The sequence below is a fragment of the Leucoraja erinacea genome, chromosome 30 (assembly GCF_028641065.1).
Source record: "Leucoraja erinacea ecotype New England chromosome 30, Leri_hhj_1, whole genome shotgun sequence".
Lineage (NCBI taxonomy): Eukaryota > Metazoa > Chordata > Chondrichthyes > Rajiformes > Rajidae > Leucoraja > Leucoraja erinaceus.
In genome coordinates, this window is record NC_073406.1 from 13853727 (window position 1) to 13868875 (window position 15149).

Here is a 15149-nt window from a genome sequence, read left to right on the forward strand (position 1 = left end):
AGACCCTGACATCAGGACTGAGATTGTAGAGGGAAGATGGTCAGTCTAAAAGAGAGAGGGAGAGGTGTGGCATGGGCCAGAAGGTGACTGGTGGACCTTATAGTGGTGAATGATGGTGGGCAAATGGAGCCAGGTGAGAGAGGGGAGACAGACAGGTAGATGAGAGATCGAAGCAGGCAGACAAAGAAAATTTTTAAAAAGTAGTTTTAAATTCACTCATCTAAATATTTTTAAAATTTTCATTGCTTTCTGCAGAACCTTAATGATTAATGCTATTTCTATAAATGATCAATAATATTTTTTAAATTATTATTGCTTTCTACAGAACATTAATGTTATCTCTGTAAAGAATAACACTAATCTTAATCATAAATGAACGACAGAAAGCGTGAGGGTTATAACATTCAATGTTTTCAGTTTTAATGAATGCAAACATGAGAATCCCTAACTTCCACTAAAACTGCCATCATTACAAATACACAGCAGTTATTGTAATCTGTGTTGCAGTTATACCCACCTACAACTGCACAAAGCTGCTTCCATAACTTGCCTCTGTCTATAGATTATTAGTTTCTCAACTTCCTAGGCTTCACCTGCACCTATTATCTATGTATCTATGGGAGAAGGCAGGAATGGGGTACTGATTGTGGATGATCAGCCAGTATCACATTGAATGGCGGTGCTGGCTCGAGGGGCCGAATGGCCTACTCCTGCACCTTATTGTCTATGTAGGCTTGCATTAATAGATGTAAAAACATTCTCAAAGGACACTGATTTGTCGTGATGGTTTCATATCCCAATGTATTGCTCTGATCAATGAAATGGGAAAAGTCTGCTTCATCAATTCCATCATGACACCGCCTCATTATTGAGGTTGGAGCTACGATCAAATTTCATTCCTAATTCATTTACTTATGGAAACATAATTACATTTTTGATATATTTTCTTGCCTTATTATTCCTATTCATGTTAATGCATAACTTTCAAATGTTTACCAGAAGGTTTCTACTGGTACATAAGGCAATCTCTTTTATGCAAGCTTCTAAAAACAAACAGTTTACAGATGCAACACAGGCTGCCATAGTTAGAGGTTCCCATTACAATATCCAGCCACGATGGTTCTAACATACCAGTCAATTACTCTAACACTTAATCACACTTATTGTAAGCCATCAACTCATTTTACAATGTTTTTTTTTTTTTAAAGCACTTAGGAGCCACCAATTCTAACATTAAATGTGTTATTTATTTAAAAAATGTACTAATTCCAGGACCACTGCACAAAAGCCTCACCTGATAAAATGAGTCGGAGACCATCTGGTTCTTTTTGGAGTTCATCCAGCAGGGTGCACAGCTTTGGCACATCCTCTTTCATTCGGATGAGCACTTTCCATAGAGTGAGTGCTGCCAGCGTTTGTTTCTCTAACACTGCTTCCATCAACTTATTTGTGCAATTCACCACATCTTTTTCATTAATAAGATCTTCAATTCTCTGTCAATGGCAAAACATATTAAAGATTAAATGATATTAACATGCGGTATCCTATCAACATGCACTTTTAACAATGAAGCATCAGTGCTTACAAGTATGCGTTGCATTTTGACTGGCTGCTTTGTATGGTATCATAGCAACTAAAGCAACAACAAAAGTTGGCACTGGAGGAATTACTTGCCGAGCATTTAATGAAGATTAGAAAAAAAAATGTCAAGTTTACTGCTGCTACTCACCAGCTGTATTTTACTCATGGAGAATTCACTGTGGACTTTAATGAAAATTAATAACAATTCAACTGAAACTGCAGTCCTTTACTAAAATTGAACCAAAAGCTACACATCACAAGTTTTGTTTCTCAAGGGGTTAATTTTGTTTTGTACCAGAGGTTCGGCTGAAAATATGCAACAATAAAATGAATTATAAATACATGCTTACCAGGTTGATTCCTGGAAGGAGGGGGGGGGGGAGGGGGGGATGAGGGGGGGGGGGGGGGGGGGGTTAAGCAGACTGACTTTTATTCTCTAGTATGAGGGGTGATATTATTGAAATAACAAATATCTAAGGAGGCTAATAGGACAGATGCTGGGGTGAAGATTCCTCTTGCCAGAGTGTCTGGAAAAGGTGGTGCAGTGGTGCATCTAGGGCTGGTAGTGCTGCTCTCTTACAGTGCCAGAGACCTGGGTTCAATCCAGACCTTCGGTTAACAAAAGTTAACAAAAGCATATCTACCAATACATCAAGAATCTAAAACTATTAAGATACAATATATCATGTTGAGTCATATTAAAAAAATCCACACCTGTTTGTCGTCATCAGATATATCCTCTGAAATAGACAAGACATTGTGCAGGGTTTGAAGCTCAACCACCACATCAACAATATTCTCTTGATATCTCCTGAGCAAGTCAAATGCACAATCTTCAAGGTTTTTCACTCCTGCCCAGAATTAAAAAACATTTAGTTTAATAACCAATAACCCATTTAACAATGCTATGAAGTGCAACCAAAACAATAATAACTTGCATTGACATAATTGTTTTTAAGATTTTATAAAAATGGTGCCTCATAAGTAGAAGGAAATAAAAAATTCTAGCCACATTGTAGGAACGACTGACACCGAAAAGTGATCAAATATTTAATACACAAGTATATTTTAAAGGTCCCAATGGCTTCACGAGTATTATTAAATAAGATATAATACCTGACACAATGAAATATGAAGGAAAATAACCCAAAGCTTGGTCAAGCAAACAGCACAGGTGCACAACCTTTTATCCGAAAGCCTTGGGACCAGACACTTTTCGTAATTCAGAATTTTTCGGCTTTCGGAATGGAAGATTTTTAGCGTAGGTTTTAACGGCTGGCTCAGTGGTAGAGTGCTCGGCTCATATCTGCAAGATCGCGAGTTTGCGCCTAGATCCCGGCAGTTACTCGATCGCGAGTTTGAGTCTTCAATGTAGTTTTTTCTTGCAGAATAGGAGAGAATAGGGAGGGTTAAGCTGGGATCATTCTCTGCGAGATGATCTTAGTGCGGGAGACAAGTGTAGGAGAGGTGTACTGACTGTGTGGGCAGAACTTTGGAAGTGATTGCCCACCATTCTCAAAAGCCGCTGTGTCTCCCTGTCCCTCCAACTCCAGAGGAATCCGCTCCCCGATGGGCCGCTACGGCGACAAGTGGCAGTTCGCCCACAGCCCAAGCTGCGCCACCCCAAGAACAAGACGTACCTTGCACACCATCAGCTTCTGCGTGTTCCTCTGGAGTTGGAGCGGGGCTGGGCTGGAGTTGCTGATCTGGGATCTCCGTGCTTGCAGTGGGCCTGGGGGTCGGTGTCCCGATGAGGGGGCGCAGCTCAGGCTGTGGGCGAACTGCCACGTCGCCGTAGCGGCCCATCGGGGAGCGGCTTCTGGTGGTCCTGACGTCTCTCAGCTCCTGTCCAGAGGGGTGACCGGAGACGTCAGGACCAACAGGAACCCGCTCCCCGATGGGCCGCTACAGCGACAAGTGGCAGTTCGCCCACATCCCGAGCTGCGCCCCCTCATCCGCAACCCGGGTTCCTCTGGAGTTGGAGCGGGGCTGGGCTAGAGTTGCTGCTGGCTGTGAGTCTCTGGGATCTCCATGCTTGCAGTCGGTGTCCCGTTGGTCCTGACGTCTCCGGCCACCCCCCTGGACTGGAGCTGAGACTGGGAACTGTACCGCCCTTGCCCCCTCCCTCTGCAACTGCAAACAACCCCACAGTTCCCAGTCTCAGCTCCTGTACAGGGGGGTGGCCGGAGACGTCACAGCCCGAGCAGCGCCGCCTCATCCGCAACTCCAAGACCAAGACGTATCTTGCACACCATCAGCTTCTGTCCCTACGGGGAGTGTGTTCCTCTGGAGTTGGAACGGGGCTGGGCTGCTGCTGGCCTCTCTGAGATCTCCGTGCTTGCAATGGGCCTGGGGGTCGGTGTCCCGTTGGTCCTGACATCTCCGGTGACTGGCACTGACCTGCTGGCATCGCCAACGTGAAGACAGTGCAAAGCCCCCGCGCCGGTGCAATGGGCGGGGAGCTGGAGAGGGGAGGGAAGGGGTCACACACATGGCCAGGAAGCAGAGGGGTGTAGGTGGGGTGAAACTGAAGGGAGCGACAATCTGCTGCTGCCTGCCCGCTGAGTTTAAAAAGTTCCCACGCAAGACTCACGATACACGGTGTATCGTGAGTCTACCGTGGGAACTTTTTAACTCAGCGGGCAGGCAGCAGCAGATTGTTAATTATTAACCCTCCCGCGCAATATACCCTCACCTTCTCTTTTATGAATGGGGATTTAGTTCCCCTTTCTTCGAGGACCGACCGGAGGTTCCGCTGTCACCTCTGCGGGCCGCCCTCGGTGAACGTCTTCAAGGACCTTTCTTCAAGGACCGAAAAAATGTCCACTATTCGGAGCTTTTCGTTATTTGGAACTTCGGATAAAAGGTTGTGCACCTGTATTTAGGACTATTTTGAGAAAGGGTAGAGGCTGAGATGCCAAAAGGTGTGGAAGAAATTTCAGGCAGACTGCAAATGGTGAAGTAGTGGAATTTATGGATAAACAGGAGGCCATAAAAGGGAAGAGTGCAGAAATCTCAGAAAGGCTGTAACAAAAGCCTTCTTGGCCACCATATCTACTTGTGACACCGCTTTTAAGGAACTATGTACTTGCATGCCTCAATCCCTCTGCTCCCCAGAGCCCTGCCTGTGGAAATTCTGCCCTGGTTAGACTTCCCAAAATGCAACACCTAGCCCTTCTCTGTATTAAATTCCAACAACCATTCCTTCGCCCAACTGATCAAGATCCCACTGTAATATTTGACAATCATCTTCACTATCTACAATATCACCTCCTTTAGTCTCATTTACCAACTTGCTAATTTGTACGTTCTCATCACTGATATAGATGGCAAACAATGGGCCCAGCACCGAACCCCGAGGCACACCACTAGTCACAGGCCTCCAGTCCAAAAAACAACCTTCCACTATTACCCTCTGCTTCCTTCCATGATGCCAATTTTCTATCCAGTCGGCTCTCTCTCCTTAGATTCCTCGCGATCTGACCTTCCAGAGCAGTCTTCCATGAGGAACCTTGTCAAATGCCTTGCTGAAATCCATATATACATCTACAGCTGTGCCCACATCACCTTTTTGGTTACATCTTGAAAAAACTCAATAAGGTTTGTGAGAAACAATCTCCCATACAAAACCATCCTTACTATCCCTAATCAGCCCATGTCCATCTTATCCATCAGAGCACTCTCTAGCAACTTTCTGACCACAGAAGTTAGACTCACTGGCTTGTAGTTGCCAGGCTTTTCCCTGCAGTCCTTCTTTAATACAGACTGCATCCTCCAGTCTTCCGGCACCCAACCCGTATTTAATGGCAACTCTTTAATCTCAGCCAGGGCAACCTGTAATTTCCTCCCTAGCTCCCCAATGACCTTGGATATATCCTTTCAGGCCAGAGAGACCCAGGACCTTGCAAGGTCTACCAGAGGATAGCAAAGGAGATAATAGTTGTAACTTCTTAAATCTGCCATGTTTAAGGTTAAGATTAAGGTTACTATTGAAACTTAATCATTACTAATCTGAAATACTTAATTGCTTATATTAGATGCTTATTGTTTTCTATTTGCAAAAGTAAAGAAAACAAAAATATTTCTGAAGTGACTTGCTAGTTCCTTTCTTCTTCACCCAGTGCTTTCATTTTATCCACTGCTATCTACTTAATTGCTTTATTTGTTATTTCAACAACATAATACAAGGTACACAAACAATGAGGAAAGCAAATGGGTCTTTGGCTTCAAATTTCATATGGAACGGATGAGTTTCTTTTTTTCATGGAGGTGTGAACCTTTTGAATTCTAACGCAGGTAACTGTGAAGATTACATTACTAAGGATGGTAATCAGGGATGAGATAGATTTTTAGACTTTATAAGAATTAATGGTGATTGGGATTAGGCAAGAAAGTGGAAGTAATGTCATGACATGATCAGCCATGATCTCACTGAATGGTGGAACAGTGAGCCCTGTGTGTCCACAGGGCTCCTATAACTCACTTTTTTAATAACCATCTTTGCCAACTATGATACCAACCACATTTGCATCATCTGCAAACTTACTAATCATGCTTTGTACATTCCGTCCAAATCGTTGATAAAAACCTTAAACAGCAAAGGGCCCAGCACCGATCCATGAGCCAAACCATTAGTCAAAGGTCCCCAGTCGAAAACAACAACATTCCATCAGCACCCTCTGCTTCTTTCCATAAAGCCAATTCTCTATCCAGTTGGTTATCTCTCCTTGGATCCCAAGCGATCTAACCTTCCAGAGAAGTTTACCATTTGGAACCTTATTCTCATTTATAAACTCCGTCCAAACATTGATGAAGTTGTGCAGTAACATGATATGCCGCACATTCTGCATAATGATGCTGTACAAACATCCATACACATCGCTAAACGAGACAATAAAGTGTTCTTCGCTTTCCGATATAGTTTGATGGGTTAGCAGTTCCTTTCTTACAATTCATGTTTTGGGTTTTAGTGTCACAGACTACTCTCATGAATGAGGCTAAACCACTGTCAGGAAGTGCTTTCACTGAAAAAGAACCATTTTTACTGAAATCATTAAAAACAGAAATCCTGGGAATACTCAATAGACCAGGCAGTCACTATGAGAAGAGAGTAAATCTTATAAGATTATAAATTCCAAAATCAAACACGTTTTCAGCTGCAGAGGTAGGAGAGATGGAGAAAATAAATGAACCCTCTGTGATAAAGCAGAGAACACAAAAGCCTGAATGACAGAAAACTATATGGCTGCATGCAAATTTGATTAATGTGCAAAAAGGCTAGTGTGTATGTGGTGTAGCGAAGGGCTTGTTTCTATGCTGTACATCTCTCTGACTATAAGTGGAGGTGGTGTCTGTAGATAAAGGGTGGTGGAGGCTTATAAAGAGCAGCTGATCTGTCTGGATGAGATGAGTGGAGATGAATATGAATGAGAATGCAGGAGAAAGGGGAAACAATACAAGAATCGTGAAAATGTTAGTGGGTTGATATGAAAGAGAATAAAGATAAATCAGGCAGTTTATGTCAAGGGAAAAAAATGCTTCATGGTTTGATCGAAACTGGTCAATCCTGATATAATCTTGTTTGTTGAAATTGTTGAATTCAATGCTGAATCTTGATGGTTACAATATATCTAATCAGAAGATGGGATGCCGTTCCTCAAACCTGTTGTGGAATTCTGCGGAACAGTTACAAGACCAAAGACAGAAGGGTCCAAGTTGGAATGGGATAATAAAATAATACCAATACTATGTGTGGCATTGAATAATACATTAAACAGAGGGCCAAACTTTTCTTGTGTAGATATAAAGTGTCTACATTTTACATCTATTTTGTAAAAGCGCAAGGGAGGTACCAAGAATGTCACAGCCAATATTTATCACTAATTTAACAGCATTATACAGTTTATTTTGTCATTATCACATTATTGTTCCATGCATGAAATGTTTCCTATATTACATTAGTTACTACTTTAAAGTCGTGGGCAACCAGAAGTTCAGGTTCATCACTCCAGACTGAATAGAGGCATTTGGCAAAGCTGTCACCCAACTTGCATTTGGTTTGTACACTACAGAGGAGCTGGCTGCACCAAATGCAATGCACTAAATTGGAATAAACAGTAGTGAATTGCTGTTACACGAGTCCCTGGATGGTGGGAAGGAAAAAGGTAAAAGGCACATGTTTTGCACCTCCTGGGTTGGCAGGGAAAGCCACCCAGAGAAAGGGAGCGAGTATTAGTGGAAATATATGAATTATCAGAATCATGAAGGGAATTGATGTAACTAACCTGACTTTGTAGTTATTCCTGGTTCTTCAGTGAGAGTCCTTAGTAATGACTGTAGAACAGGGCAAACCTCTTTCATTGTTTGGAGAAGATTTAATGCAGTCTCAGCACTTAATTGTCTCTCTTCAATTGTTTTCCTCAATAACTTAGCCATGGCATTTCTGGGTGTCTCTCCTTCGCAGCATTCCGCAATCACCTAAATATCAATATGTTTACCGTGACTAGATTTCTTGTTAGTAACAAGGAAAACTCTGAGTGAACGGTAAAGGACAAAAAAATAATCTAGAAAAATTACCTTTTTCTCCTCTTCATTGAAAATGGTTTCCTCAGCAGACTCAAGACACGCCAATAAAGGACTCAAATCTGTCACACTTTCCAAGAGCTCGTCTTTGTGTAAATAAAGATTGAGCAAAAAATCTTCTGTGTCAATACGGCCTACATGGTAGAAACGGTCAATGTAAAGACTTTTTATACAAAATTAGACAAAATTAATGGGTGTATCTTGTGAGAAAATTAATGCAAATACTAGAAAGTTGAATTAAAACAGAATACTTGAAATCCTTATAAGTTTAAGCAGCACGTGGAGAAATAGGCACAGTTAACATTACAGGTTGATAAGTTACCTCAGCTGAAAGAAGCTGCAATGTTGACTCTGCTTCGCCATCCATAAAACCAATGAACATTTGCAATAGTTTCTACTTTATAATTAAAGTAATTAAGTATCATATGAATTCATTTGTTCAAGAAGGAACTGCACATTCTGGAAAATCGAAGGTACACAAAAATGCTGGAGAAACTCAGCGGGTGCAGCAGCATCTATGGAGCGAAGAAAATAGGCAATGTTTCGGGCCGAAACGTTGCCTATTTCCTTCGCTCCATAGATGCTGCTGCACCCGCTGAATTGCTCCAGCATTTTTGTGTACATATGAATTCATTTGTTCTCTCTCTCATTCTGTCAACGTGGATATCTTCCACAAATGTGCATCTTCGCCAGGAGAAGATAAAAATTTGGACTTGGTCTAAGAATAACTCGCATTCAAATTAAACCCATTGCTCAATTAAGCATCACAACATTAGTCTGCCAACCCACACTATTTATAAATCTGTGAAAACCATGCAAATTTCCATGCCAATAAGTAGTTGTGAATAGAACTTAACATTGTGTAGTCAGCCAGTGTCCACATTCAGAACTGTGGAGGCAGTGTGCCTCAGAGGTAGATAGCTGTGGAATGCAAGATAAATAGGAATGCAAAGTTGACGTCACAATCAGGTAAGCTGTGATCTTACTAAATGGCAAAGCCGGATTGAGGATTCAAATTGCCTGAGTCCATTCCTAGTTTGTGCATGCACAATGTCTTAACGTTGTGCATCTCTGAAAGATGAAGAAAGCAAAACACTTATTATTCCTTTCTGTCAATGTGCAGCAGCATAGTTGGAGGTAACACCCTTGTATCGAATCTGGAACATCAAATGCCAGGGAATTTAGCATAAAAATCTATGCTGACACAAATAATATTTATGAGGGAGTGCTGCACTACTTGATCGTCCCAATCTTCTAACCTACCTCCTTGTAGCCCTTGCACTTTTTGTTTTAATCTGTATTTTCTCTATAGCTGTAACAACTATAATAATTCTGCACTCTGGACTCTGGTTATTCTGCACTCTGGTTATTTTTCATTTTTGGTTTACCTGATATACTCTTGTATGGTATGCCTTGCCTGGAAAGCAAGCAAAGCAAACTTTTTTACTCCTTCTCAGTACACAAGAAATAATAAACCAATACTGATACTGTGGGAGGCACGACATTAAGCACAAGCCCATTGCTTTTGTGGATGTAAAAGGTCCCATGGCACTATTATGTCGAAGTGCACGAGCGTTACCAAGAATGGCACAGCTAATATTTAACATTAATTTAACATCATTAAACAGATCATTTGGTCATTATCACATGATCATTCCATATGTAAAATTGGCTATCATATTTCCTACATTATAACAGTGACTATACTGCATAAGTACTTCATTCGCTACGAAGCACTAGTTTGAGATACCTTGAACACAAAAAGCAATCAACTACTATATACTACTGACTTATTTCAGTAAGTTGGAATTAGTCTAGAGTTCACAGATATTACAGACATGATGGACCAAATTGTGCCCTTCTGCATCATAAACTTTCAATGATCCCATAATTTCTTAGCCAAAATTTAGGGTCCAAATGACAAGTCCATGGCAAGGTGCTGTTGTCCCAAGAGTGCTGGTCATAATCAAACATTCAGGGCTGATGCCTCCCTAAGGAAACACATGTTTCTGCTCTGTATGGTAGTGCCTTCTAAAAGGAAGATCCAGGATATTGATTCAGATTACAAAATGGAAACATTTCCCAGACTGCAAAAAGTATTATGTTTTTTTACAATCTTTTAGTTATAAAACAGTTAGATAGATTAGTCAATGTCCCATGGCAACTGGATGCAATGCTACAGGTTAAAGTAGAGCTGTACAACCATCTACTGGCGAGAATCTGCAACAACATTTTCACATCGATCTCTTTCAATCAGAAACTCTCACTGTAATTAATTTACACAGGTAAATTCAATGTTGACCTATAAAAGAGGGCCCAAAACAATGACAATTGCAAATATGTTCATGGACAGGACAAAGTTAAATGTTTGAACTAATACTCAAAGAAGCAGAGCAATAGTGTGCCAATTTGTACGAGTATAATATGAGCATACAATACAGGTAGTGTGGAAGCATCAAATGATCTCACACTTATTTACCATTACACTTTACCATCAATCTAACTGCTGGCAATAATTTTATTATTGTGCAATTAAGTAAAAACGCCTCAAGGTTCATCAAAGAAACAAAATCAGACAAAATGATCTTATTTCAGGTGACCAAAACAGGTACATTTTATTCAACGTCCCCAAGGAGGGAAGAGATGGAGAGGTTTAATGTTTAATCCAGAGTTTATGCCTGGATGAGTTAAGGCACAAAAGCCAAGGAAATGAAGGATGGATAGTCCTTGAAGGTAATATAAATGCAGAAGGCCACAGAAGTAATCTGATGCAGTTCTGTTTGCCTTATCAGCATGTGGGCTGTTATTTTCCTATCAGATAAAAATGCATGTATTGATAAGCACTTAAAAAGTAAAAAGATTTGTTGGCTTAACAAATGGACGTTTGTAATACCGAAGAAAATAGCTAAACACCTTAGGCAATAAATCAGTTCTATTGTAGTCTTCTGGAACAATGCCAGAAGCTACAAGACTATTTTATCAGAAGAGTATTAGTTTAACTTAGTTCATTATTGTAACGGTTACTGAGATACAGAAAAAAAAGTGGTTAGTAAGAGTGGATATGGAGAAACTCGTAAGACTAGCCATGTACTCCATAGATGCTGCCTGACCCACTGAGTTATTCTAGCACTTTGTGTCATTTTATGTACCCGAGTTTTACAGCTCAACTTCCTCTTAGCAGGATACAAAGTCTTGACTCAAATTATAGAATATGAAATCACCAATTTAACAAATCAATGTTCAGAACCAGCTGTTAAAGCGAACTCACCAGTTAGCATTAAATGCTCTATGGGCAGATTTTGGTTTAAGTTCTGAAGTACAGTTTTCAGTCTGGGGTAAGCTTCTTTACTCTGTTGAAGCACAAATAACAGGGTTTCTAGTTGCAAAGTCTTCGCTTCTGTAATTCTGTCCAGTAATCTGCAGAAAACCTCACTGCTTTCTGCTTCTTTACAGCAGTCTAAGAAAACCTGAAATAGAACATAGGTGTACATACGTTATATCTATCTTATCCAGGGGATTTAATGGGCTAGATCATGCAAACCTAATCCAAACTATCTCACTCTGTCAGTCCCTGGAACACTGTCCAGTCACCCAGGAACACTACCTGCTGTCCATCCATACCTACACTTACATGGACTTATAGATGCAGAAGGATTATATCGCTGGACATCCACTCCAAAAGTCCTGGTACATGGACTAGATGGCAAGTGTATCAAGTAATACAATGAAGATATCCTCATCACAAAATGTCCCTGGCAAATGGCAAAGTGGAAGACTGTGTTTTGCCAAGTGTAATCATTGTTAGAGACAATTACAACTATCGAGATATAAAAAAAATAACATTTAATTAAAACATTTAAAACATTTTAAATGTTAACCAAAAACACAAATAATTAAATACGTTACACAAAATGAAAATAACTTAAAATAATAACTCCCCTTCCCCTTTGTCTCCTAAATATATGCACTACCACCTCCATAAAAAACAATGCAGTCTGAGACCCTATGCTAGTGACAGAAAAATGTGGGGAGTCTGCCTCATTGTTCAATGGGAAAGGATCAAGTATTATCTTAATAAGATAATTAATGCTCAGGTAAGAGCCGTATCACCACTGTTCGCGGAGGGAGGGGGGGTCAGAGAAGAAATCACATTTGAAATACATAAAGATTTTTTTTTTTAATTGTGTATCAATACCGTTTTCTCTGGCAATGGGATATCATCACATTTTGTCACAGATTCCACTAAACCTTGCACGTCTTGGACTGCCTCTGCAAGATCCTGTCTGTGCAGTAATAGGAACTCCTGTTCTGTGAGATTCCTCGAATCTACTGCTCAGAAAGACAAAAGAATCATCATTACTCAAGAAAAAAATTATGATAAAAACATATCAAATTTGACACAACCAAGATTAACATTCCCTAAACCTGTTAACTTTAAGTAAAATTAATTATCTATTATAACAAACAAGCCATTGGTTAACACTTTCCCATTACACACACATTGACCACCCAGCGAAGGAATAGGCAACGTTTGTGGTCGAGACCCTTCTTCAGACTGATGTCAGATGGGGTGGGGGGGGCGGGAAAAAGAAAGGAAGAGGCGGAGTCAGTAGGCTCTGGGAGAGCTGGGAATGGGAGGGGGAAGGAGGGAGAAAGCAAGGACAACCTGAAATTGGAGAAGCCAATGTTCATACCGCTGGGGTGTAAACTACCCAAGCAAATTATGAGGTGCTGTTCCTCCAATTTGTGGTGGAGGCGGCCCAGGACAGAAAGGTCGGATTTGGAATGGAAGTGGGAGTTGAGGTGCTGAGCCACCGGTTATTGCAAACTGAGTGGAGGTGTTGTGCGAAGCAATCGCCAAGCCGGAGTTTGGTCTCACCAAGGTTGATCATGTGCTGAATAATCCAACCAGATTTTTGTTTAGAAGCGGAAAGAGATAATAGAAATTGCATTAATTGCAACGTGTAAAAAGAGATGAGATACTGTATTGTAATTTTGCTGCATGTCATTGTGGTATATATCACGTCTTGGTTGGTGAATATGTTTAGTTTGCGACTTTGAAGCAGAAATAATATGTGAATGCTTCGTCCGAGCACATTATCGCACGCGTCATGCATGCCGTCTTAAATGACCACCTAAACTGTCATTTGGCAACCTAAAAAGCTGCCGAGGTTACCCGGCTAGCAACAGGGAAAAACGTTATGTGAGAGCCCTGCTGTTGTTGCAATTGCTCCTGTACCAAGTAAACTAAATGGGCCCATCTGGAATCACAAAAACACCAAACCACTCATGAACTTGAACTAATTGAAAGATTCAACATGGATACAGGTCTCACGACCCATGGAGTCCACGCCGACCATTGATCTCCTGTTCACACTAGATCTATGTTATCCCACTATCGTATTCACTCCATCGTATTCGCTCCATACATACATACATTTTGGTGAACTATGAGTTTACAACAATAATCCAATAATTTGTACTGGTTACCTTAACTGAAACTAGCTTTTGAAAAGATTTATTGGATTACTCCAATAATTTAAATTCCTCATCTACCATGGTGTGAACTATACTCATTATCTCTGGATCAAAGGTTCAGAAATCTGGCTGGCTATCTATAACCTAATCACAATGCTACATGTTAAGTGTGGTCACACAGATAAATTCACACCCAAATGTCCAAGTTGTACCTGGGCCCACATGCTTCTCTTTTTCACAAGATGATTCAGTAACCATCTCTTCTTTGATTGTTCCAATACAATCTGGTGGTTTATTAATGTCCTGGATGTTATTAGCACTTGTATCTGGTAAATTTTCCTGGTGCTCTCCATCTTGTTTTGGTTCATCATTTTCAGCATACACAGTATTTTCATCAGAGGGAAGAGCAGCCTCCATAAAGCCCACTGTGCCAGTGCAATTTAATCCTTGCACAGAAATATTCTTATCTGAAACCACTGTTTCAGCATTTGTGGTACAAGACTCTTTATTTTTGCCTGACTCTTGCACCACCCAATTTGTGCCAGCTGGACTCTGTGCGATTATGTGCTGCACCACTTCGTCCATAGAAACCCGCACCTCACTTGCCGTGGTATGTTTCATCAGGCTTGCCACGATGTTCTTACAGCTCACAGCAATGTCAAACATCTGCAAATTATCTGCAACAGAAACAACTTTTGTGAAGTTGTGCTTTCCTGGAGGCACCTTTCCTGTGTAGACCATCTCCAAAAGGATAGCAAACTCTTCTGGGCATACTACTGCCTGGTCAATAGAAATTGTGTCCGTGTTATCCAGGAGAGATTTGAACAACAAACTGGAAGCAGCCAGCACTAGCTTGTGTGCTCTAAACTCAGTGCTTCCAATGAATAGGGTGCAATCACAGAACTGCTCCTCTTTCCTCAAGGTATACAGTTGCTGCATGAGCTGCCCGCTGTAGTTTGGCAATTCCATGGTGTCAGTCGTCTTCAAACCCCTCTTCGAGATAATGCTTCCAAGTACTGCCTTTGAACAGTAAAGAAAAATCTTGGATGAATCTCTGACACTTTAGAACATTTCATTCTCATTTTCTACCAAATCATTTTTTTTAAACCAAGTAACTATATATCACTATAAATAGAAAAGCAATACATGCCCAAAACACCCAATGGCAAGCAGCATCTGTGGAGAGAGAAAGATGCTATTGAAAATCAAACCATCTCAGATGCTGAAAATCTGAAATAAAAGAGAGGAGTAATAATGAACAAACTTTTATCACAATTGAATGAGAAAACAATATTAAGCAGGTCAGATCACATGTGTGGAAAGAGAGACAGAGCTAACATTTCAGGTCAAAGACCATTTATCAGAATTGTTTTCTATTTTTATTTTAGATTTTCAGCATCTGCAGATTTTATTTTCACGTACAAGAGTGAGAAGTTGGTTAGCACCAGATTCTATTTTGTTTTCCTTCCCATTTATTAAAATATAAAATAGGATAATATCCGTATTCC

At 40.7% G+C, this 15149-nt stretch overlaps 1 protein-coding gene across 3 annotated transcripts in view; it reads right to left on the reverse strand.

Moving 5' to 3' along the window:
• Positions 1-15149, reverse strand: part of zbtb40 (zinc finger and BTB domain containing 40) — a 40346-nt gene that overhangs the window by 23927 nt on the left and 1270 nt on the right. For 2 of the 3 annotated variants that reach the window (XM_055659455.1, XM_055659454.1), the window contains exons 2-8: positions 13854-14661; positions 12359-12492; positions 11432-11630; positions 8158-8297; positions 7866-8058; positions 2296-2432; positions 1295-1493 (exon numbers count right to left, since the gene is read on the reverse strand). In XM_055659455.1, coding sequence (XP_055515430.1) covers positions 1295-1493; positions 2296-2432; positions 7866-8058; positions 8158-8297; positions 11432-11630; positions 12359-12492; positions 13854-14610 — 1759 coding nt within the window. In that variant the 5' untranslated portion in view covers positions 14611-14661. The remainder of the gene's footprint in view (positions 1-1294; positions 1494-2295; positions 2433-7865; positions 8059-8157; positions 8298-11431; positions 11631-12358; positions 12493-13853; positions 14662-15149) is intronic. The other variant, XM_055659456.1, reaches the window with a different exon arrangement.